This window comes from Lagopus leucura, unplaced genomic scaffold, assembly GCF_019238085.1.
Source record: "Lagopus leucura isolate 7727_CA_CO unplaced genomic scaffold, USGS_WTPT01 Super-Scaffold_100024, whole genome shotgun sequence".
Classification (NCBI taxonomy): domain Eukaryota; kingdom Metazoa; phylum Chordata; class Aves; order Galliformes; family Phasianidae; genus Lagopus; species Lagopus leucura.
Genome location: NW_024962276.1, coordinates 7610395 through 7636696, shown reverse-complemented (window position 1 = coordinate 7636696; position 26302 = coordinate 7610395). Strand labels below are relative to the sequence as shown.

Below are 26302 nucleotides of genomic sequence, written 5' to 3'. Positions count from 1 at the left end.
TTACAGTCAACTACTTACAGTTAGAAAAGGAAGCAATATTCATGTTAGCCCTGTGAGTATATTCATGTATGCAATATTAATCTTCTGCTCTTGATCTTATCTCTCTTCCTCTTGGAAAAGACCAGTAAAACAAGGTAATTTAAAACTACCTGAACACATCCTTCCACCTTACTGCTAGGCCCTGAAGTCATACCCTCTTGACCCCAGGGGTTATGGGTCTAGTGCCTTTTATCCTCCCTGATTTCTCAGTATCTGCCCACTTCCTGCCCAACATTAGAGCCTTGTTATATAAGGAAATTGGAAACACCACCCGGCCCGGCCCGGGCCAGCAGTCTGTGCTGGAGATAAGGCCAGCCTGGGTGAGAGCAGAGTGCTGATGTCAGGCAGACGTGGGCAGAGGGTGTCAGAGAGCTGGAGGTGCTTCGCAGCGACCACTGAAGTATTTACTGAAGAAATGAAGATTGTCTGGCAGCATTTTTACTCAGAAATTGTCATCTGACTTTTAATGAAAATTGAGACTCTCGCAGTGTAATAGAACACATACTAAAATCAGATTACTTTGAAGGTTTTAGTAACGTAAAGGATTAACAGAGGAATTGTAAGAAGAAAAACTAATAGAAGTATTAATAAGCTGCTGGATTTCCTTCTGTAGTTTCTAGCTTCATACTTCTGACTTTTCTCTCTTAACTCTTGTCTTTCTGAAGCGTGCTTGCAAAGACCAGATACCACGGGTTAATTTTAGAGGGGGAAACTTGAGCCAGGCTCTACCTGCAAAGCAGTGAGCTCAGCAGAAAAGCTCAGCAGAGAGAAAGAAAACAATAATTTAAAGGGCGAGCAGCGACGTTTCCTCTGAAGGTTGCTGTTTGGTTTCTGTCTTGACAAAGTTAATTTTAATTTTTTCAAGTTTCAATTCTGTAATCAAACTTCAGAGACTGCAGAGCTGGCTGGGGTCGAGGGAGTCTAAATAGGACAAGAATTTGAAGGCAGTGGGTGGTGGTGCACCCGATGAAAAGAGCGAGGGATGCATTTCCTCCAAACGTTGAAGCAGCCATTAGGCCATCTGCATTGAAGCATCTCTCTGCTTACAAAACAACAAGTCAGATAAGCTTCTGTAATATTTATTGTCTGTAAATCTTAGTAGCCATAAGAGAAATGTTGAGCATGGCAGTGTTACATGGCAGTATTGCTGCAAACCCTCACAAGCAGCAGTAGTTTGAACAAATATTGAAACTCACTGGTGTAAATTTGGTTACTTACTGTCATGGTTTTGTGATTTTTGGCTTGACACAGTGTTGAATAGAAGCAGAGAGCAAGGTGAGAGAAAATGTAAAGTATTTCAAGCACTGTTGAGTGAAGTAACTGGTAGGAAGTATTGGTAACATCCAGGAGATGTGCTTGAATAATTTCAGGTCCAGAATCCAAGTCAAATAAATACCTTTCTCTGGACTCAGTCTGCCTTACAGTTTGGGGGGGGGGGGGGCCGCCCCCGGGGAGGTGAGGAGGGTAGACAAGGAGGGGCAGTGGTAATTGTTATCCCTTATAACTGGTGCTTAGAGGAACGAGCCGGCAACGCTGCTGTTCTGTCTGAGGGGAAGCTGTGCTGGGCTAAGGATGCACGCTTCCTGCTCTGGTGAAAAGAGGAGCACCCACCTGTAACAGCAGGGCCTTGTGAATTTCTGGACTCTGTCAGCTCCTTCAGAAGCATTTATCCATTCAGTTTTCACTGCATTGGTAACAAATAAATTCCTGTTTGTGCAGACTAAGACAGTGTGGATTGGAAGGGGCTGCTGAGTGTTACAGCGATGGTACAGACACAAATGTCCCACGCAGAAGTGGAAGGAGGGGTTGTGCATTAAACAGGAGGTGGCAACATAATAACAAGAGCTTTCCTTTGAACTTTTGGTAATTAAATGGTAAACGTATTGTCTGTTAATTAACATCTCTGGTTCTTGGAGTGCCACTCTAGAGCACATTGCATGGATTAAGGGAGGTAAATTTTAACTTATGTACCGGCAGTTTAAAACGTATTGTTGATTTAATCTCCTTGAACTGCTCAGCAGAGAACAACTGACCCATATTACTGAACAGAACTTGAGCATGCAATACCAAAGAAGAAGAAAAGACTGAAAAATAAACTGTACGGTAGCTGACATGCTGAAAACTTCATGTAATGAGCAAAGAAGAATCCATAAAATGGAACACTAATTCCTTTCCAGAAGATTGGCCACATGGAAATGTGCAACACACAGAACTGGTTAATTAATAGTCAGGGCCATCATTTCACTGTAGGATTTTCTCTTTAAGGAGTCTCTGCTTAAAACAGAGATGGGTAAAAGCGATTGAAGTTACACTACTGTGCTTAAACTCCCTTTCAAGTTTACATAATTAGGAACTGACCATCCTGACTTGGGATTTTTTATTTAATTTCCTCTGGAATGAGTTTTCCCTTCCTGCTGATGCACTGGTAGATGTGGTCAGCCAGACTTCTGTGGCTGTGAATACAATGTGCCTTGCCATAAACATACATGTACAGTAGTTGCCCTCAGTTTTATTCACTTGCTTTTAACTTACTTTTTCCTTATGATGACCCTATCTGTGAAGCTTCACTCATGGTTTCTTCTTGAGTGCTTTTCCATATTTATGCAAAGGATAGCTTTTCTTCGTAGCTACCTTTGGTTTTGAAGCACAAAACCAGTGAAGATACTATGGCTTAAGGCATTCCTTCTTGTAGGAAGGAGCATGCGTGCACTCCAGGGTTACTGATGCCCCAACACACAAATCTCTGATGCTGGGACATCTGTTTTGGCCAATTCTCACATCTATCCTTCTGTATTCCTGGTTTTTCCTGCTATATGAAGCAAGAATGTGTTCTGCTTTGGCGTTAAACTCTAATGGTGTGGTGTCATACTGTAGCTCTTGCATTTAACATGCCTTGATAAAATAATTTCCTGTTTAATTCCCCACCTCCTGTGGCTGTATGAGTGCAGCATGGCTGTCCTGTGCCTGCAGCAGGGAGCAGTGCTGTGCGGGTGCAGTGCGTTGGACCGCCCAGGAGACCAAGGTTTTGTCCCCCATTCTGACTCACACCGACGCATAATGCAATGAGTGGAGGAATGAGGCCGTTTGAAACCTCGTCGTAAACTGTGATTTAAAGCCCAACATTATAATAGACACTTAATATAGAATTAATTTGGAAGGCATTTTTTTCTTTATATCATGGCTATCCAGCATGTAGGCCGCAGTCCAACAAAGCACTTACATACATGCTTAACTTCAAACATGCGAGGAGCTGGAGTCAAGTATGTGCTTAAGTACTTCCTCTGCTCTGTGCTGCCTGCCAGTGACACACCGCAGGATGTTTGATTTCCACAGTAGCAGGTGAGTCATTTATAAATCTCTCCATATTATGAAGTGATTTCATGACAACTCTTCAACTTGAAATAATAATTCCTGGGTTTTTTGGCATGAGATGAATTACTCTCCCCGTATGCATACATGGGTTTGCAGTGTGTGTCCTGAAAAACGTGTAGTTTCACCTTCAGTCTGTGCCACTTCCCAGAGACACACGTTTGCTGCTTTTCTTCCCTGTGTGTGAGTGTGGGCGCACAGCTGAGCACACACTGGGATCTCTGCTCCGCTTTCACAGCTCACCTCCGTTGGGTAAAGCAACGGCGGTTCTTGACGCTGTGATGGATGGATGTGTCAGTCCTGGCAGACGTCCCCAGTTTGAAACCCTGTAGATTTTTGCTGTTCCTAAAGAAAAAGTTGTTTTTAAAAAATGGAAAATCAGATCTGAAGAGGAGTAAGCGAGACAGGAGCCCGCGTGTGTGTGCGCCCTTTCACAGCTGGGGTTTTGGCAGAGTGTCATTCCCGCTGTTAAACACGGTGACCTTGCTGCCTGTGATTTACTAACTGTTTTACAAACATTTCCTCACTCTGTGAGGTTTGATATGTTCTCCATCCTCAACAGCTCAACAGAGCCGCTCCACCGCCGAGCCAAACCTGCCTTTGTTTACAGCTTTTCCGGAAATTTTCGCAGAGAAAAAAAAACTTTCTCCTTTTCCAATGTTTTATTTTTAAGTCAACACTTTCTGTGGTTTATTTGTGCAGAGCAGCATTTGGGTACAAGGTATTGCACCGTGTCCAAGAGGGAGCTGCTGCCTTTCTAAAAATAAGGCGGGGGTCATGTGAACCAGCGCAGAAAAATCTAAAGATACCAAATATTGCAGGACCTTTACATTTGGTGCTTCTTTTTTTCCATAGTATTTTGGGCCCGGATTTTTCTGAACTTTTTTTCCCACATTAGTTTCTATATTAGAACATAACGTAAAATGATGAAACACAGGAAGGAATCTTCTTTTAAACAAAATTATCAGTGTTAAAAATAACAATCTTTTTTTCCCTCGGTGTGCGTTTTTTTCTTGTAAGGACTTTATTTAGTCTTACAATTCGATGTAGCCAGGGAGTCGAGCAATACTTCAGTGGCATTTTACTTAGTTAGTTAGACCTTAATTTTCATACATGCTGCTTTTGCCCTGTGTGCCCAAAACTCGCCATGACTTCATGCTGCTCTCTGGGCACTTGGAAAGCAATGCGCTGTGCAGGGGGAAACCCGACTGCTGTCTGCAGTGCTTCTTTGCATTGACTGAGTGAAAACGGAGTGCAGATGAAAATCGGAATGGGATGGGAATGTTTTTATGAAATGTTTTTGCAGTGGAGATATGTTTCGTGGAAATGTGCTTGTTTGGAGGACACTGTTCCTCAGGGTCAGGATGGGATTTCTGCCGAAGGGAGGTGAGAACGCTGTGTGCTGGTTGGGAAGGGAAGGCACACGCAGGGCTCCTCCATGCCCGGTGCTGGTGGTGCTGTGCCCTCCGTTCCCTCTCTCCTTTAAAGCATACCTGCATTTAACCTGTTGTTTTCTACTCAGAATGCTCCTAGTTCCAGCATGGGAGACACGTGCTGTGAAATAAGATTCTAGCGTACGAAATCCCTTCGTTGTTCTCACGCTCTGGTGTTTTAGAGTAAGGAAATAACATGAACTGTTTTATTAAACATTTTATTGTGAACTTGTTATGGGTGACACAGGAGGTAAAGAAGTTTACAGAAGATGTTGTGTTGGGTGTATGGGCCACAAAAGATGGATTATTGTACTATGAAGGTACTTGGTGATGAGAAACCTGCGCTCAGCTGTGTGTCCTATGAGTGTTTTCCATACCCACATCCAGCTGAATGCAGATTTTCATACACACTTACCTGAATAATAGAAGTTCCCTTGGAATTCTGTATCGTGGAAGTAGATTGAAGCAAAGTCTGAGTGACCTACAAAGTTCTCCATACTGCAGTAATTCCCAACAAACACAGATACTGTCAAAATGCCTTGATGTGTTTGCATTTAGGTACTGTGAATTTGTTACATATATTGCATTTTTAATCCTATGAAATACAAGTGAATTGTAGTTCTAAATCTTCCTTTTAAACGCATTAGATTATTAATGCTGTTAAAGGAAATGCCCACAAATGGAATTACTTCTGGAGGTTTTGCTTGCTTGTTTTAATCACTCAGAATCACTCATGCGTTTGCAGTGAATTCCTGTACCAGGTGCCAAGTGGAAATGACAGAAAGACAGAACATTCACCAAACTAAAGCAGCCTTTACCTACTGACAGATATTTTGAGAACAAATTCTACATCTAGACACTGTAATTAGTAATTTAATATTTGTTACTTAATGGCAGTGTTTTAATGAAAGCTGTTGGAAAGTGTTTTTGAGCACTGTCTCTGGTTTTCTTACTTAATATGGGATGGAAAATTAAAATAAAAAAAGTACTGCAGAGTGCATTGCAGCAGGCAGGGGCAGAGCACGAGCAGTGCCAGCTCCTGGCTGCCAGCAGCAGCAGGGCAGGCTTGCATCCTGCATGGCACATTCCAGCTATTTGCTTTTTTAGTTGCCTGTAAAGCGGTGGTGTGAAAAATCCAAGAGTAAGTGACTGTGATGTGGGACAAAAGGATCAGGAAATGGTGGAAGTTTGCAGATTCCTGTGGTACCCACAGCCTTAGAGCACCTCTGTGTCCCATGGGTTTCTCCCATGGCAGGTAGGTGTCCTGCACCGTTCCGGTCCTGCTTGAGGGAAGTGGAACATTAAAGTTCATTAAAGGAGCAGCATAAGGGCACAGCCCTTTGGAAACAGGCACTGGCTGCATCTTGCTTTGACCCCAGGATGCTGGTGCCGTTAATTGTCCCAGAAATGATGAAAGCAACACAAGCAGCACGTTGGTCTTGGCTTTCGTTGGCAAAAGAAGCTGTTGGTCACTGTCTTTGTACAAAACAGATGTCTGCAAATCAGGAAACGGGGTGCAATCCTTACTGAAGGTGTAGGGGTGGGTCTGGATGGAGGTAGGTGTGGGGAAGGGCAGACATTTGTGGCCCAGCAGCCCGGACGTGGATGGCTGCCGGCTCCAGTCGGCTCCCAGCGCTCGCAGCGTGCTTGTGGTTCAAGGATATGATCTAAGTAGCGTAGGGTGGTTTTGTTGCTATGGGAAAAGTGCTAAAAAAGGCTGTATCTCTTGTACAGCTCAGATCCTTTGGGTATTTAACATACAATTTCTGCTAAGGACACTCAGAATTATACCTCTGATTCTAAATTGCTTAAATGTTGAAACATATGGTCTTGTGTGCTGTTCGCTAGGAAACAACTGTCTGCATCCAGGCTGCCAAATTCAAACAAGCCCGTGCTGTAGGAACGTGAGGCGGCTCGGCAGAACTTTTGGAAAGAGTTGTGACCAAAAGGCAAACCTGATGTATAGAGAAATGCTAATTAAACTGGTGCCGGATATCAGTAACAGATAATTAAATGTTAATAGCTGAGAAGTTTTTCAATTACAAATGAACTGTTTGTGTCTTCTTGATTTCTTCTGGGGGCCAGGTTCATGTAGCTGTCATTTGTTGATTCTCTGCTACGGTAATCATTTTAATAAAATGCAATTATCTGCATAATTAATTTCTTTGACTGCTCTGCTGTGTCCTTCTTTAGCAGAGGCCAGAATGTCAAAGATCAAGTAGATTGGGGAAAATAAAAAATTCACATTGTGAAAGGATATAAAAAATACTTGGAATTTCAATGCATTGGCTTCTATTTATCTCAAATGTCAAGGGCAGTGTAAAATGTATTTTTAAAATGTGTTTTTGTATGGTTTGAGCCCATTCTTGGCGTAGTTGTGAATCTAGAGGGACCATTGTTCTTTGAGAGAGTTTGAGGGGGTTTCTTTGTACAAAGTGACAAAAAGAAGACTTAGAGTACTGGGCTGCCATTGTTCCTGTGCGGCGCTGTAAAATTTGATTTGAAATTAGGACCTCGGGGCAAGCTCTTCAATAGCCAGTTTTTATTTTCTGCCAGCATTTTAATCACTCTTGGGCTTAAAGTGGATGACCAACATAATGCCTCTATGTTTAATAGAACAGTTCATATCTTGAAGGCCAGTTAACTGAATTCAGAGATCTGTCATCTGCCCAACATTAGTCTTTTCTGTTTCCTGTCTATTTATGAAGATAGCTCTCCATTCCAGCCAGCTCTTAAAGAAGAGCAACTCTTTCTTTTTTTTCTTCCTGCATTTCTTCCATGTTCTGACATCTCTCAGCCCTCTCTTAAAGGAGCCGGGAGGCGATGCTGCAGTGCAGATGTGTGCAGGGCAGATGTGCATCTGGCAGAGCAGCAGGTTGTGGAGATGCAGCACGCTGATCCCGACAGCTGGGCAGAGCGAGGGACGGACGGATCCAGTTTTGCAGACACGTGGGATGACGGGAAGGGAAAAGTGCCATGTTGGCCTATGCCTTCACACCTCATTGGTGTTCAGATTGCAGAGATGCCTGAATAGGGTTTGAGGAGCACTGGGGAAGAAGCACTGGAGTTTTTGAAGAGCTGACGACAGGTCGTGGTGCTGTGCTCAGGAGGGACTTGCAGAAGGACGGTGCAATTGCACGGTGCCTTACTCAGCTTGTGACATAGGGCGGGTTGTTGTGTTCAGGTTACCTGAACGCTGCGGATGTACTCCTGTGTATTCTGGGCAGTTTCTGCCCTGTTTGCTGGGGAGGCAACAGGCTCCTTGCCTGGCTGCCAGATGCACAGCAGGCACATGCTGGAGCTCTGAATGTTCAAGGCTGTGTCAGAACCAACCTGCCGGCACGTTCACACTAAGGAGCAATTATGTTCATTCAAGGGAGGACAAGATTGGAGCTGTATTTCAGGTTTAAATAGGTTAGCAAGTAGGATATCTTGCTGTTCTCCAGAGGAGCTACCTGTGCAGCGTGCATTTTGCAGGCATCTCTCACCCCAAGGTCAACAGCACACGTGGGCTGGCTCTTCACTGTAAGATAAATAGCTGAATTTCAAGTTGTTTTCTGTGTTGAAAGACGCACAGATTGGAATCGACGTTCATTGAGGGATTTGGTTCGTGTGCACTGAGCTTCATGCCTGGCAGCCGGTGTCCCTGCTCTGCTGGGATTGCTGCCGTGAGTGCTAATTAGGATGGTGCTGGTACACATGATTAGGGAGTGGACTTAAACCACCAGGCTGCTTCACCTAGACCGCTAACTAGTCAGTAAGTGCTGCTGGCTTCTGATCGCCTTTGAACTGGTCAGAGCTTACACCAGTAGCTTAAAGTAGAAGGGAGAATGTTTTGTACCCCGTTAGTAATTATGATCTGTAATACATTATAATTAATTCCTAACCAGCTTAAATTTGCTTTTAGTTTGCCAGAAATGGAACAACTTTAGACACAGATTACAGTCATCAGAAATCGCTTCAGTCACAGTCATCTGATGCCTTTGTTGCCTTCATTTGTGCTCGGTCAACAAAATCCAGCTTGTGTTCAACACTTCTCCTTGGGCAGATGCGGAAGAAGAGTGGCTCAATTGGGCTGGAGAACAGTGAGAGGTTGACATTCGGCATCGTTGAGCACAGCTTTTCATTCACTTTCAAATGTAGCTGTGTGGGTGGCTACACAATGTGGGAAACTCTTTTCATTGAAGAATCTGAATATTTTGTAAGGAAGTGAATAGTTGCAAATAATCTTTTCTGTGACACTGAAATAAAGAACAAATGAGCTATTCTCAGAATATACTGAAGCGTTATTGTCTTCAGTCGTTTAACAGAGCTGTAGAGAAAAAATATTCCAAACTTGACAGATTCATATCCTCATCTTTTCTCCTTCAGCAAGAGACTGTAGCTTGTATAGCTGATACTGGTTAAAGCAGAAGGAGCTAGAGGGCTACATTTGCTACAGCGCTGTATGAAAGTAAACATATTAAAAAAATACAACTCTAGCTTTTCAATAAGGAATTCCAGGTAGAACCAAGGAGAAAAGAAGTTTGGTAGTTACTCCTTATTAAAGGGGTTGAATCAAAAAAGAAATCGGTTTCTCCTGATTCTCCCAGAATCACAGAATCATTCAGGTCAGAAAAGACCTCTCAGACCCCCAACCCATTGCACTGTGCCCACTGAGCACAGCCCTCAGTGCCACACATCCCTGACTCTGGAACAGCTCTGGGAATGGGGACCCCCCCCACAACCTGGGCAGCTGTGCCACTGCATCACCGCTCTTCCTGAGAAGAAATTCTTCCTCATATCCAACCTGAGCGTCCCCTGGTGCAACTTAAGGCCGTGGCCTCACACCCTATGTGGCTCAGATCTTGTTTAAATAAATTATAATAAAGATATCACCGCAGGAGTTGGGGTGGGCCCAGGGATGGAGCCGTGCGTGGCAGCCCTCCCCTGGGTGAGCAGGGTCGAGCTGGGGCTGCTGGGCTGTGCTGGCCGCCTCTGGGGGAGCAGGCAGCCATGTAACGTGACAGCGAAATGTTGCTTTCCTTCCTTCAGTGAGGTGAAGGATTTTATCCCTATTAATTAAACATGCCACAGCCTGCGCTGTGATTCGCAGGCCTGCGCTCCCGTGTTCCTGTGCTGACGTCTGTAGTGATGCTGCGGGGACGGCGGTGTTTCCTGCAGCTGGAGGCGGGAGGTGCTGCAGGGGTTTCAGAGGTTCTCAGCTGGTACGGCGTCGTTCCTCTGCAGAGGCAGCTTGGGGCGCGGGGCTGAGGGCACCCGAGTGGGTCTGCATCACCCGAATGGAGCGCCGCTACCTTTATCCAACTCCTGGTGTATTTCTTTCCAAACCACTCCAGAGCCTGATTTAATTTTCTTTTTATGTGAACTCAGAGATTCAGCTTCACAAGAATGATTGCGGAGATTTGCATATGGCCCCTTGATTTCTTTATCCTTCAGGGTTTTCTTACCGAGCACTTGAGGCCATTGCAGCTGGGGGGGATGTTTAAGAAGTCACCAAAGCAGGACGTGAAGGAGCTACCACAGAGTGCTGCGCAGAGAGGAAACCCGGTGGGAATCCTGCTAGGACAAGCAAGGGCTCTGTGGGGCTGCAGAGGAGGAACGTGTCCTTGGTGAGCCCTCTGTCAGCCCTGCTGCCAGGGTTGCAGTGCACAGGGAGTCAGATAGGGATCACCGAGCTCCATGATCTCAGTGCTGTCAGTACAGGCTCTTTTCTTCTTTTCCTTAATTTGGAAAAAGTAATTACAAAATGATTTTGGAGAGATGTTGTAAAAAAAAAACAACTGTGTGTGCACTTCTGAAGTACCTGCTCTGCACATCTGCAAAAGCCATCCTTGCATTGCACATTCCCCCTTCTATTTGTTTGTACCTTCTACTTCAAAACCCAGTCTGCAAGTTTTAGGAGGTTAATATTGCATAGACCATTTTAACCACCGTTTTAAACTTGTTTTCTTATTAAAAAAAAGACTTCTGGCTTTTTCCACAATATTAGATCTATCATATCAGAGTACTTTATTGAATATTTTATTGACCGTCTGCTTGCCCTATGCTAACCTGCCTGACATCCAAAGTTTCCTTCTCTCTGGAGATGCGATGTCAGCTCTCATTAAGCAGCTGAGCGTGAATTTTCTCTTCATATTTCCTGTGAATAAAGCTCATCCCAGCAGGCAGGCGCTGGGCCCTGCTGCAGTCGAGGCGTGCGGCTCCGCAGCCCGGCGGCGCAGGGCGGATTTAAGGTGGTCTCGGCAGGGTGTGCTGTGCAGCCAGAGTGCTTTCCCTTTGGGGCTGACATCAGCACGCTGTATAATTTTGCTTTACACAAATGTAAAGGTATTGAAGAGGAAAATTCCTTCCCCTGGCAAGATAATTACTTGACTTCTCATAGAAGGAAAGCTTGAAGCAAAGGCTAAGAGGAGAGTACATCTTTCGCTTAAAGTAGGCAATCTACCCAAGAACATGGGTTTGATTTACCGAGCGTTTACAGTTACAAGTGCATTTTAATTGTCTCAGTTCATCTCCCAAAATTTGATGTCTGTTGTTAATATTTCATTCCAGTTTCTGTATAGCTTCCTTTTTAAATTTTTAATTCCGCTTTTTCTTTTTAAAAACCACAGAACTGTGTTCCGTCAGCCCGTGGTGCTGGGATCACACCAACACCTCGCTCACAGCCTGCTCCCATTGCCAGCACATCTCCGAGCCCTGCGCCCCGCCTGGCCTCACTGCCTCCCAATAACGTGACCACAGCTTTTGCTGTGCTATGTGATATTTATTAAATCAGTTTAATGTGAGGCAGATATAAATGTTTCATAGTTCAGTAGGCTGTTGATAGTTTCATTATATGTGCTCCTTGGCATGTAATGATTTTTTGGCAGGCTAATTACGGTGTCTTTTAGCAAGCATTCCAAAGAAAGGCAAGGGGGAGTTTTCTTCAGAAGCCATCAAATATCCTAGGCCACTTTTTTCATGCAGGGTGATTTCAAAAGCTGCCATTTTTGAACAGACTTTTAAAATCATAAGAAAATGGGCTTTCCTGAAAGACGTAGGAATTCAGAGCAGAGCCTAGCAGAGGGCAGAACAGCAACTTCACCTGAGCTGTGCTGTTGTGGCACGGCTCTGGGAAGGAACACTGATTTGGAAGAACGGATTGCTGCTTTGTGGGCTGTTCTCATTGTTGTGGGGCTGAAGAGATGAACCCCGTTGGTTCCCGTGTTGCTGTGACTCCGCCATACGGCAGATCTGCATTCACAGCAATGCATCTCAAACGCAAAATGAAATAAGAAGGGGAGGCAATTTAATTTTGCTCTGTGGTTATGGAGGTCTGTGCAGCGCAGTCCTCCTGCCACACGCTGGTTGAGCACCTTTGGGGTGTTCATGCCTTTCTTTTTTTCAAACTTGGTGTCAAATGTTGAAAGTCAATTTATTTTGCTATTACTTCTCGCTAATGATACTAAAAACTTTTTTAAAAGCTTTCCTAATTAATGATCTTCTTGCTCACAAACAAAACCTATATTGTCTTCATGAAGTGCCTGAGTGTTTTAAAGCAACGGGCTGCTGGAAGGTTTTATTGCCTCATGAATTTAGGGTCAACACACCTATTATTTGCCGGAGTTAATTTGTGCCGGGTTATTGACTGTCTGGGTTGTAAGGGTACGCGACTCTTGTAGAAGTTACACTCATCTCAAGTTGTTGTCGTTCTCTTCTTTGTGCTCTGGTTGCACGGTGCCCCAATGTTTGGCTCATACAAGAAGAGGCAAGGTTGTGCAAAGGCAGGTATTTAACTTCAGGCTCAGGAGACATGGGAAAATAAGGCTGTCATGACTCTGAATTGTTCTTCAGTTATCTTTATGTAAGGAGGAGGAAAATACATCTTTCTAAGTCATAAAGGCCTGTGAGAATGTACAGGATGCTTAAGATTTGCAGAAGTGCCTCATTAGGCTTTTCAGATGCTCTCCCTGAACTCAGCTCTGTCTACCAAGGGGGGTAAGGCCAGCTGCAGGAGTTCAGCAGCACTGAGTAGTGCAGCCAACACAGACTCCCTACGGGAAAATTGAAGAGCGGAGTTGCATGTATAACTCTTTGTAAATCAAGGTGAAAATACACCCCTTGGAGCTCCAAACTGCCAACACAACACATAGTAAAACCAGCAGCTGGTTTTAAAGATTTTGCAAGAACTCATCCCTTCTGTGTTTGCAATTGAAAAGTGAATTACAGTCCTGTTGAATTATTATTTCTTCCTTTTTCCAAGTGTCTGCTTCTTTCACAAGTGAATGTGAGCCGCGTGTCCTTGTGGAGTGAAAGGCTGGCCTTCAGGCACACAGTGTCAAGCTGCAGTCTCTTGCTGTGTCATACCATCCAGGATGCAGTGGGTGAGCAGGTCCTGAGCAGAATGCACATTTGCACCAGTAAGTCACGGCCTGCAGTGTGGGGATCAGAAGAAATGCTGTAGTGCTGCAGGCTGCGCTGGGCGGTGGTGCGGATCTGGGGAGGAAATTGAGAGAGTGGTGAGCTTGGTCATCCTGCCCTTTGGTTGCCTGGTTGGATTTTTATGCCCAGATATATTATTACCGCTTTGAGTAAGGTAATGTGTTTCTAGAAATAACCTTTGCCTCCATCTGGGCTGGTAGAAATAATTTAAAATCATTCCTATGTATGCAGGATCTGTATGCAAATCTGGAGTACGCTTGGCAGAAACTCGTTCTTTGAGACAGCGAGTACTGGCTCTTCATGTTACAAAGCAGACGGATATTCTGACCTCTGAACAGGACTGCTGAACAGATGATGGTCTGATTCTTTGCTTCATTTCCAGCGAGCTCTGTCTTTTGGCTCTCTGCGGTGAATATTTATTGCATAAAGAGGGGGAAGCATCTGATCCTGGTTTAAGATGATCGGTCTCGGAGTTTCACCAAGTTCCATCACAATTCTGAGGACTAAGGAACAAAAGCATCCAAGATTATCTTGCATTTAGCTGGGATGCACATGAGTTCTGTCATGGTTGCTTTATAAATAGCTACACCAATCCTTCCCAAATTATTATTACTCATTTTTCGTGGGTGTAGAGCTTTTAAAACTGGAAAACTGAAAGCTGGCTGTGTTTGTTTTCTCATGAAATCATAGCCAGAGCAGTAAATTCATAGCTAAACACTTACTCATGGGCTACCGTATTATAAATAACCGTCCACCTTGGCCCTGTTTCTGCAGCCATTACTCACTGCGCTCAGTGCTCAGGAGTGCAGGGCAGTAAGTGACCCTGCTCAGGGTGTGCAGCGTCAGCGCTCCTGGAGGAGGGGTGGCACAGTGTCTGCTCAGCAGGATTGGATTTGCAAGAAGCACCCCAAGGGATGGCAGTGAGTCAGTGCTCTCCAAAATGCAAGCAGAGAGGTGGGAAGGAGCAGCATGGCTACGGATGGGGCATTGGGAAGTTTTTATACCAAAAAGCTTTGCTAGGCTTTGTTGTCGGGCTTTGGACATGCAGGCTTGTCCCTGAGCGCATGGGGAGCCGTTCCACACAGCAATGCTTTCCACGTGTAAATTAACTGAAAGGTTCGAAGCTTTCAGGATGGATTCCAGACCAAAGGTCATCCTTTCTGGATGATTTCTTGACTGTCCTGTGCTTGCCCACATCTCCAGTGTTTACCAGCTCAGGGAGTTTATGAAATTTTGATGTAGGAATTAGGTTGTTGCTCATCTTGTACCTTCTTGCTCATACTATTGACAGTAGCACTGAACTGCTTGAGGCAGATAGCATCTCAGTGATCACTGTGCTATTTCAGCTCTCCACTGCTGACAACATCAGAAGTGTTTTAACAGGGTTTTAATGGGCAGCCTCTGTATCTCCTTGGAGGGTTGCAAATAGCTGCCGTGAAAAACCTTTTCTGCCGCTCTGAGCTGACATGCCCTCCTTTTCCCATCCAGCTGCCGCTTGTTTGTGTGGCTGCAGCACTGTCGACAAGCACTTCTCATTTGGGCCGGGCACCGTGCAGACCGTGCGAGTTAAGCAAGTTCCTGCATCCTTGGTGTGAGCTGCGAGGGCTGACAGCGTGGATGCGAAGGCAGCGAGAGGGCAGCAGCTCGGGGAGCCCCGCTGTGTCCTGCCGGCTGCTCATGGTGCGCAGCACGCAGCTTTCTGCTCTGCTTCTTACTTACAACATGTTCCCAGTGATACTGCAGCTCAAGAGTTAATCGTTTTGAAGAAACCTTCTTTTTTCTAGCAGAAAACAGGAACAAAAGGAATCAAACCACTCACTATTTCTCAGGACAAAGCATTGATACAATAGCAGCAGTTTCTAGCTGGCCGGCTGCTCTGCTCTGCTTGTTACCAGAAATGAGGCTCTGCGCACGGCTTTCTTTGGGCTATGAGAAGCTTACTCCTCCCTGTTTTGCTTAATATGACTATAATGTACCCTTTATCACACTTCGTGTCGAGGACTCCCAGTTTAGAAGCAGAGCTTGATGCCCATGGGAAAGAGCACTGCAAATGTACGTTATGAAAAACATACAGACGAAGCTCAAAAGATCCACTGACATGTAAATTGAATTAAAAAATTATAGCTTTTCAATGAGGGCTTGTGTCTTCGTTTTACCAGTTTCCATGAGTTCTTATGAAAAAGTGTTTCTTTTTGCATTCTTGGTGGAAAACATCTGAGGGATATTACAGTCCCCAAAAGTGCATATTCTGTGTCATGAAAAGAAAATTTTACCCAAAATACATACGCTTGAAAACTAGGCTGTAAGAAAAATACCCATCTTCCTGTTTTATTTCTGTCCTCTTTAACAAAAGTAACTAACACTGCATGAAAAAGCACACCCAGCTGCGGGTGTCAGCTGTCTTTCATTGCATGCACATATCTAAAGTATTTCAGAGCTTGCCATAAAAGGAAAATGAGTTTGGGTTCAAAAAGAAGCGACAGAAACCTGTGCAGGTGAGTGGACGAGCAGGAAGGGAGCCCACGGCCACGGGAGGAGCCAGGCCAGAAGCAGGAATTGGAGTAATAAGTGTTGCTGTTCAAAGAGGATTCTGGCTTACACGAGGCAGTCGCAGTGCATAATGAAAATCTTATGTATTGCTCCATCTACTGCATGTTTAAAGGAAGAAGTGGGCAGCACCAAACCCCACCTTGCAGGCTGTTTCCTCTTGCAGTGCAGGGCAGGCAGGGGAGGTGCTGCTGATGCTCTGTGCATGGGGTGCACGGGTGGGACGTCCATCTGCTGGCTCTGCTAAACGGGCTCAATCTGACATCCTCAGTGCAAAGCAGAGCCTGAACTTCTCAGCTGCTGGAACTGAAAAAGGAAGGTCCCGAGGTCTATTAACATTGCTGTAAATAAATGCCTTTCTTCACTGTATTCTTCTGTCTACTCTGCGTTCAGCAAAACCGACCCCAAGCCAAAGCACTTAAATACCAGTGTATTATAAAAGCTACTTCTCCTTAATACCCATTATTTCAGGTTTTAATGCAGTAAAGGCAGTGGCTTTTACGGTGTTTTATTAAGTCTGAAGCAGCTGTTCAGAGGACCAAATCCTTCTGTTAAGGGACAGATAACCCCCTGTTCCTGGAATCGCATCCTGGAGGCCAAGGCAGCAGGGAGCTCCGACTTCACGTCGCTGTGCCTTCCAGCACCACACACTGCTCCCCTGGGGTTGTTTCTCTAACTTAATTAATAAAAATAATTTGTCAGTAGCACACGCCTTCTACAGGGTTTTTCCCTGAGTCATCTTACTGGCAAAGAGATTTGTTATATATAATAATTAACAAAGAAAGACACCCTGATGGGGTGGGATTCCCTTTGCGCAATGTCTCAGCCCTGTTTATTTAAAGAAATCACTAGCCAAAATGCTGTAATGTGGTTTATATACTTTCTTCAGTGTATAAAATAAAAAGGTGTAAGTTAACTTACGATCAGTAACAGATAACAACAGCTTGGGGATTATCTGCTTTAAATTCTAGAAGAGTGTATTGAAACAGCAATTTCTAAGATGCTCCACCTCCTGTTTGCAACTACACAGTTAGCAGTATGTATCCCACAGCTCATTTGAAGCTTTGTTTACAGCACTAGGTGAGCAAGCAGTGTTGCCTACCCAACATGTAGCAGCCTTCCCTCAGCGTGGCTGTGCTCCATAAGGGCGCAGTGCCCGGTGTCAGTGTGACAAAGTGCCCCCGCTCCGTGCTCCCCTCCCTTTCCCAGCCCTCCATGCTCGTGTCTGAGGGCTTTGCTCTCAGCTCGGGGATGAAGCAAGTGCTGCTCTGAGGCTGTTATTATGCACGTTGTTTGTCACTGCTGGTGGTTCGGTTGCTGCTTTGAAGCTACTCTTGTATTAGCATTGCGCCTTAGGCAGAATTGTTCAGTGCTTCACTGTTCGTGTAATTTCACTTGCTTTTATGTTCTCCTCTGTTTTATGGTCTCACTCTGCCAATTTGGATATAATTGTGTGGAACTTTGCTTTTGGATTCATTCTGTAACTTTTTCTTACAGGAGCTCTGCCGTGCAGAACAACACGTGTATGAACTCAAGGCGTTGGGCCTGGTGTTGCTGAGTTCCCCGCTAACAAAAGCACACAGTTTTCAATCTCGTTTCTTAGCATGAAAACACAGTTCTTTTTGAAAGGTCAAAAACAACTGGTAGTCAGAGCTGCATTCATTCAGGAGGTGGCTGGTGCAGATGCCCATCAGAAGCACACGATGAGCCCACCTGAGATGGCATCTCAGCAGGCAGGGCCAGGCCTGGGGCTGCAGAACACGGGTGCTGGGTGTGCGCCCAGCTGGCGCTGCCCCTTCCCCGCTCCCCAGGCCTGGAGCAGAAGGGAGCTCCTCCTGCAGGTACCGAGGTTCGTGCTGCTGAGGTTTTTAGGCAAATTTTGTTTAAGCAGCTGTCAGATGAAAACTCTCGAGGCTCTGTTTTGTTTCTGTAAATCTCGGAGTATTCGTCATAGGTTGGTGGAGACGAAAGCAGTCGTGTGGCAAAGCCGCACTGCTGGACTTGTGTTCAGGAATTTAAGGGAAATGAACTTCATTTCCCTCATTTGCTCTTCTCTCCTCATCTTCCTTTGTTCCCATGCACTGATGTCTGGCGGTCTCAGAACCAGGCAAATAATTTATTCAATGCAATATTTCCCTGTGCTGCTTTTCACAAGCCTGCATCCTCCGTGACAGAACTGCTTCCCGTTGGTGCTGCTGCACTTTTAATGTTACCTTTTATGTTCATGTTTGTTCCAACAGAGTGGCCACTAGCACAGACGACTTGAACTTGTATCACCCGTAAACTGACAACGCTGGAGCCACCAGTTTGCCATTATCCCTACTAGTGTATCTGATTTAATTTTGCGACAGTGGATTAATTCTTAAAATTGCAGTGCTTTTTGCTCGTTAATGGTCAGTAAATGATTCTGGGGGATGGGGGAATGGAATTCATCAGTTTTGTAGTCATTTTAATTCTTCTAGTTTTAAGTTGTTCTATAAATATGTCTTTATGGATGGAGTTTTACTAGCTTAAAAACATCTAATTGAAAACAGTTGCTTAAATCTCTTTGGATCAAGAAGGCAGTAATAAGCAAAGAGAGTATCTTATCCCTCCAATCCAGGAGTGCTTAGCGACTGGTATACGTGGTGCATGTGTAATCAGCTTCTTGTTTCATCTGAAAACCTGAGCTCTGCTGGTGCGAGCTCAGACTTCACCAGCAGCCTATTTTTCCTTGTCTCTACGATGACCAGCTAGTGAAACGAAATATAAACAAAAATGACACAAGATAAAATCATAATCAGTTTGTTTATGGCACCATTATATAATGCGTTGTACAATATCACTGGCTTCTAAGAAAGAAGCTCTGGATTTGCCTTCTTGTAAATTACCGTTTTGCTACCCATTATGTAACGATGTGACGTAATGCTGGCATCAGGCAGGGCTGATCTGTGCTGCTCTGGAGGTGCCAGCAGCTGAACCTGGAGCTGAGATCAGTCCATGTCCCCTATCCATGCTGCTTGCACCTCCAAAACAGACCAGTTTTGAGGGGTAGAGATGTGGCTGTGCATGTATTTTCTTTCCGAAACAGCTGAATTGTGTGTGTTGGGGTGGGGGGGGTTGTTGCTGTGATTTGGTTTGGGTTCCTTGTCTGTTGTTGGGTTTGTATCAGGAATGCAGGTACTTCCTATCCTGAGGTGCAATGACTGTAAATCCTATGTATGACTGTGAGGTACTTCGATCACTGGAAACCACCTTTATTTTGATAATATATTTAAACAAATGCTGACGAGCCTTCTGGTAGTGGGACGTTTTTATATCTGCCTCCCCCAGCTGAACTGAGCTGTGTAACACCTTCCAAAGGGACCCTCTGGAGGCACGCTGGCAAACCTGGGAGGTCTTAAATAAGGACAGCTCATTTTTGAGCAAGGGAAGCAGAACCATCCGTGCTTGGGGAAGGGAATAAAGAGCTGCAAACCTTTGGGTCCTTTCCTCACAGGCTGCAGAGGTGGTGGCCCCACGCAGATGCAGTCTGACCCCACTGGTGTCAGCGCAGGCAGTTTTGCTGGGCTGCCTTCAGCGTGCACAGAGAGCTCAGCCCCTGCACTCCTTCTGAGCCTTTCTGACAGGCAGGTCGCACTTCACACGAGCCCATTGTCCAAAATCACTTGCTGTTTGGGGCTTAAAGAAATGCGTAAGTGTTCTATCCCTCTAAAAGCCATCCATTACCAAAAATAATCAGCAATCCTTTTTTCTCGTACCTTTGTGTTGTTCTGCGAGTCAGAGCATGTTATGCACCAGGGGCATGTGCTCTGCTTTTGGAGTTGCTGTGCTCACCCAACCCCAGGGCACGTTCAGTGCAGGAGACCCGAGGTGACCCAGGCACAGCACCACGGCCCCTCTGCTGCTCGGAAGGGAGTGAAGTGTGGAGTCCAGATACAGCACAGCAACATCTTGGTCCAAGGAGAAGAGTAGCATGGTAATGTGTGAGCTCTCAGAAGCGCACGGGGACATTAATTATTCCTCAGCTTTCCGCTGAGAGGAAGATGGGCAGTTCCCTCTTTTTTAAGGGAGAAACCCGCAGCACAGGCAGGATGGGGTGATCCTTCTGAGCGCAGAGCAGGAGCTGGAGCTGGAGAGTTCTGTGCAGAGGACTTGGCAGGCGCCCGGCTCTGAATGCTGAGCTCTCTCTGAGGCAGGAGAGGTGTAGGGGAACGCAACATCTTTTTTGCAGATTGTTTTGCTTATGACAATGCAGCGTCTCATTTGCGAGCCAGCCTTCCTGTCCTTCCCGGACTTCAAATAAAGTCATCGTTTTTCTCCTAAATCCCTATGATTGACTGTCTACAAACATGCTGACAGTCTCAGAAATAATGATGAGGAATCTGCTCACTGTGTGCTGTGTCCAGCAGCAGGAAGCTCGCGCCGTGCTCCCGCAGCTGGGCTGCCTGCTTGTCTGCAGCTCCCTGCAACGCTGTCAGCTTGCCGGGGGAAGGCTGCCTGCTCGTGTGCTTGCCAAGTACCCAGCACCAGGTTTTAGAGATCCATGAGCTGCATGTGTTTCAAAATGCAGCTATTACAGATGCAGTGATAGGAAAGTATTGGGCCGTGGCACAGCTTTGCAGAGCAGTTTGGGCGCTGCTCTCCCCGCTGCGTGGCAAAGCAGCACCTGGAAAGTAGCAGAGCAGCTCCTCACCTCAGGGCAGTGCTGGGGCTGGAGCTGGGTGCTGCTCCTCCGGCTCTGTCGTCACCTCTGGTGCTTTTCCCTGCGCTGAGCAGAGCACTGCTGCTAGTTGGTGCCGAGCACGCGAGATGCAGAATTGGGTTCTTGTATCAGTTAGGAGTTTCGTGGCATTTGCTCCCATTTGACAGCGTTTCCAGATGGAAAGGAGCAACGGTGGTTTTTTTCTGTGCGGTGCAATTTTCGTTCACCTTAAGTGGTTTTGAGTTTGGGGAGCGGGGTCTGGTGCTTTGTTTTCACTAGAGAAGGCAGATGTTATTTCAGCAGAGGAGCAGGAAGCTGCTTTCCCCGTCTGCAGCTTGGATAGAGCGGTGCATCTTTTTGAGCAAATTCCACTGGAAGCGTGATGAAGTTAGTTGCATTTGCAGCTATTTTAATGAGTCTTTATTTTTGCAGCACAGTAGGCTAGAAACGTGTTAAAGCCTGGTGGTAAAGTAATTTATGAAGGGCAGATGGAGTTCAAAAGGTTCAAATATACACATCCAGTGCCAGCGTCATTTGGATCTTCGCACCTCAGTGTCCCAATAGAGAAACTGGATACTGAGTTTTTACAGGTTTTGCTGTAAAACCGAGCCCTGCACAACTTTCAGTAACTAATGGATTTTGCAGAAATGATTTCACTGCTCTGGATGTCCATTAGCTGTTTTGCTTTTATATGTCTTTGCTGGAAACCTAAATGGCTTTTACCTGCCCTTTTTTAGTAGTTCTATGTTTACAAGAGGAGACTTTTGTGCTACAGTAGCCAGTAGGAAAAAAGCTCTGTACTCAAAAATGGTAAGAATATTTAATCATAGTACATCCTATCTAGAATTTAAACTGTGTGTTGTCCAGAAAGTTTCCATCCCTCGCGTTCCAATCCCAGCTGACAACATGCAGCTTTAATCTTCCCACTCTTGAATTCATTCTTTTTGTGTGTGGCTTTGCTGGTGTTAAAATTTAATCCTCAGCAGTTACATTGTATTAAGTCTATGTTTCTCTCCTTTCCTTGCATGTCCTACTTGATTGCTGGCAAAGGATTTTGAAATATCCTGAAAATCTGTGCTTTCTAGTATGGGGGATGATTGATCAAATACCTTTCTACCAAATGGTACTTCAGGAAAGTTTCCTCCCTTCTTTATTGAGCTGCTAGATTCTTATTAAAATTAACCCCAAAACGTATTATTGCTATTAGAAGCACACGTCTGTGACAAACAACTCTAGAAAATACCCTGCTGATTTAAAAGGGCTCTTCCATCCAGGTATGTTCTCTCCATTCAGTATCACTCCTACTACTTTTATCTGTGTAACACCATAAATGAGAAGGAATTCTGTTGGCTAAGCACAACGTGTGCCATTTCCTATATTGCAAAACTATACAGAATAAGGGAAAAAAAAAACAGATAAATCCACAGATTTCAGTTGCCATTCCTCCCTAGTTTTAGATACGTATGGAACTGTGGAAATTTTACACGTGGAAAAACAGGCTGGGAAGAACAGAGGAGTGACAAAACCACTTCCATCGTGGAGCAGAGGATGTGGGATGCCTGTTTCCCCATGGTGAGGAAGCACTGAGGAGGAAGGTGGTGCTGAAGCTGGTATGGCTCACCACACAAGGGTTTGATTTTGTGGTGCAAAATCTAATCTTTCCGAGACCATTCCTCTTGGGTATAAGTCTGCAGTCTGCTTTGTACTGGGAGATTGGCACGAGATCTGCAGCATTTAAGAGGATAAGGCCTTTGTCTCCAAAATGCAAAAACCAGAAATGGTTTTAGGAATATAATGTTAAGATCCAGTCCTGTGATCCTTTCTCAAGTAAAAACACGTTACAGGTCAATTGTATCGATTCGTATCTTCTTCCACGTGTTTTAGAAGATTCTTTTTTTTTAAAAAAGGAAACCTTTCTTACTAAACTGATGATTAAAGAATTAAAGGAAGAAGAATTATAGGGACCCACACTGATTAGCCAGAAGGACATCATCTGGTTCCTCATTAGGCACTGTTTGTGAAGTCCTAATCTCCTTCCTTGAAGCATTTCAGAAAGGTGGACAGTAAATAGCAGCAGAACATGGCAGCCAAACAGCTTAGGAAGAGGAGCAGCGTGTGAGGAGGAAGAGAGGTGATCCCTGGTGACTTTGGGGGGGGGATGTGGCTGCTCTGTGATCAGAGGTGAGCAGCCTTCAGGTGACAGGAGTTAGAACAGAAGAAACCAGAAGGAGGAAGAGAAGGAGTTGAAAGGAAGGAAAATACAGGAGACCTGTTCAGTAAGTAAATTAGAAATGAAATCAGATAAGGAGATGAAAACAAGTGAGCGCACCCCTAGCTGACAGAAGTTGTTCTGGCTCTGCTGACTTCAAGTCAGTGTACTCTGTGTGCTCAGGATCTGGACAAACTCAGTTGAATTGAGACCACATACTAATCTCTAATCTGAACTTCCTTGTTTTTTATACTTAAATCTGATGTTTTCTGACAGTGGAATTGGCATGGATACTCACAGGTAGAGAAAAGCAATTAAGAAAAGATAAAAGTGATCTTCAGTGTCAGAGGGTCATGGCTGTTAGCTTATCAGTTATAATGAACGTTTAAAAGGCAACTTTTATCTCAGCTGGACTTGATTCTGCATCTGGTGAATGTTGACACGATGGTAGGGAGATTACGTGGATCAGTTGAGGTTCTAGCTCAGTATTCACAGTTGAAGTTGCTTTGTCCCACCTGAATGTTGTAGATTTCTTCAGTAATATTAATGACTTAGGGGTCATGTAAGATGTGGAGACTATGCTGATATTTTGATACTTGATGGAAGTACCCAAAGTGCCCAGCATTGGCAGACACACTCTGCTTTCCAGTAGAACTGCAGCCTGTAATATTTCAGAATTTGGTTTCACTCATCAGAGAAAGCACAAAACAAAGGCAAACAGCAGCAGACAGCATTTCCTGTTTGTGTTTAGCTCTGAGGAAGGCAGCACCTTCAGCACGTGCCCCTGTGCCTGGCCACGGCGCTTTACTGAGCCAAGGCGCATTGCCAGCATCTGACGAATGAAGAGTTTTCTGCTCTCAGTGGCTCTTTTTGACTGCCAGCTTGTTGGCCAAGCACCGATTCTCTTCTATTCAGACACAGAATTTATAGCAAACAATGTGCAGTGTTCTGCTGTGAGATGCATTTTTTGCCTGTGCTTCGGCCATCCCTGCTGCCTCCTGCTCAGGCACCTCCCAAAGTCACCCTTAAGCTGCTTTTGAAGTGAGCCAGCATCACTTGGATGTGGGTGAGGTGCAGCAATTTGGGAATTGCTCCCAGCTGGTGGATAAATGATTTCCAAGCAAGCTGGGTGGCTCCCTAACTGCTCCTCCCAGTAGAAATGAGCTGAAATATATAGAAATTGTTGCTCTGACAAATAAGCTAATAAGCCACTCAAGTTGCTTTATGCATTGAATATAGTTGCTTGACAGTTAGTGTTATTTTCTAATTATATTAAGTTATAAATTATTAACAAGTGTTTAATTTGAGTCCAAACAGATTGAACAAAAGGGATTTGTACAGTTATGAATTGCAGCAAAATATGAAATTGTTGAGCTTATAATGTACGCAAACTTGGAGACCCTGCTTATTTCTCCCTCTTTCAACAGCCAGTCATGAAACTTTCTCGACCTTTTCACCTTTAAACTTTATTTGAACTTGGAAAGAAGACTTGTGAATTGTGGAGGGGGAAAAAAAGAGGAGAAAAGGGGTGGGGGAGCAGGGGGAAGAAGGTCTGATTATACGTTACCGTAACAGTAATACTAGCAAAATAATCCTCCTCTTGTGCATGAGTGTCTGCTACTGCAAGCTTCGGGGTAATAAGCTCACATGACATGCCCAGAGGCTAGTGCTGGCCTGTGCTCTTTTTTTTGTACGTATTTAAACAAAGGTTGATTATCCAAACAAGAATTTGGACTGCATCAACTGGACCAGTTAAATTATAGTTAGTAAAACTTGGCGCCTTCACAGCTTGGAATGTTACAATTACAGCTGGATCCTCATTTGTTAGGCAGCCTTACAAAATAATAAAAGTGGAGATTTTTATCTTTATAGGACATAGCTTAACTCTTTGAATACAGCAAACTATGTGCCAAATATTGCAGTTTCTGCTTAGACATCCTGTTCCAGGCCAACAGACACAATTAAGGAGTTCTCCCTGTGCTCCGTAGGTCGTGGGGCAGCCTCAAGGCTCTCTGCCGGCACGCAGATGCGCACTGTGACACTTGCAGGGGACATTTGTTATCCTCCAGCATTTCTCTGAGATAAAAAACAAGAATGCAACAAGCAATTTGTTACTTGATCTCCTTTATCTTGCTGCTTTTTGACAGTATTGCTGGGTTTTATTTGCATTTCCTTTCCTGAATTGCCTGTCACTGTGAAAAACGCCTCTGCCCATGTAGGATCTGGATGGTCCGTGGCAATTTTCACCTTGCAGAGGAGCTGGAGAGCTGCCTTGCATTGGCTTCACACCATCAGCAAACTTTTCCCTGACATCCCCTTGAGCCTACAGGGTTGCCTCTCCCCATGGCCGTTCCCTGTGGCCGGGTTGGGTGGCATGGCATGTGCTCGTAGAAATTGAATTTCAGTTAAAGCCATTCCAAGCTTCTTTTTCCTTCCTCATCTTCCAGAGGTAGATTGGTTTTGATAAATCACTCACAAAACTGAACTTTGGCTTTCTGGTCATGTAATACAGAGATCTGGTTGACAATCAGAAAATGAAAGTTCCTTCCAAAATGAAACAAAGCATCCTTATCTTTAACCAGGAGCAAAGCAGTGTCTGCAGGGCCAATGTACGGCTGTCCAGATCTCCCAGTGCTTTTTTTGCTCATAGCTTGGTCTCAGTTTCTCTTTAAAGACAGCATTTTGTGTTTGCATTCTGTGCAAACTCTTGCTGGGTAAAAGTGGTGGAAGCTTGAGCCATCAGACGACTCGGTGTGTTTGCAGGGTCCCACCAGCTGCATGATGTGCACCAGGCCGTGCCAGGACAGTGAGTCAGGAGAAGCGTTCCCTGCACTGCGACTGCTTGACCATGTTTCAGAATGCTTTTGTAGTGACAATAACACGGGTAATCCGTGATTGCTGCAGTCAGAATACGTGGGAGTTAGGAGAGCAAGGAGCAGGTATTTCTGAATGGAGGGACATGAGTTTCCTTATGCTGAAAACTGAGAAGTTAAGATTTTTAATCAAGATAAACTTGCAGATTCAAAAGCTGCAACTCAGTCTGGGAGAAATGATACCAACTGGAAATAAGAAAGACCTAAGGAAAAACTGTGAGTTAATGTTTACTCTTCTATTACTATTTTAATCTAGCGACTTTACAACATGACCTTTGAAAACATGGCAGTATTCAAAAGGAGCATTGCTGTGCTGTGTGCCCCGCAGAGCTGGGCTGGGTCAGCGGGTGCCTGAGTGCCCAGACTTGAAGCAGCAGTGCTTGCCCTGAGACTCCTGGCATTGGGAAGCTGTGAGCCTGCAGGAGGTAGCAGTGAAAGAGGAGCAGAAGCCCAGATTCTGAGGGCAAATGTTTGAATTTTGTCTCTTTTGGAGGTTTTACCTTCTGTGTTTATCAAGAGCTTCTTCTCCCAGTTGTGAGAAGCAGCCTGCTTGTTGCTCCTTGCTCTCCCAGTGATCTGCCTTTCGCTTAGCTCTTAGCTGTGCTGTTGGTGAGAAGTAGGGATACCCCAGTTAGTCTTCTGCATGACAGCGTTTGGTTTCTGGCCAGGAATCCTTATTTATTACTTCTGCTGCCCTTGTGTTTTTTGGGTTTTTTTCTGCATT

General features: G+C 44.9%; 1 protein-coding gene across 11 annotated transcripts in view; it reads left to right on the top strand.

Annotated features, from left to right (window-relative positions):
* The window catches only part of BCAS3 (BCAS3 microtubule associated cell migration factor), a 301702-nt gene that overhangs the window by 189549 nt on the left and 85851 nt on the right, over positions 1-26302 (top strand). The window contains exon 24 of one of the 11 annotated variants that reach the window (XM_042879732.1): positions 18053-19085. The exons of the other annotated variants lie outside the window; for them this stretch is intronic. Within the exon in view, the coding sequence (XP_042735666.1) occupies positions 18053-18078 (26 nt within the window). The 3' untranslated portion in view covers positions 18079-19085. Of the gene's footprint in view, positions 1-18052; positions 19086-26302 lie in introns of those variants that run through there. 11 annotated transcript variants of the gene reach the window in all.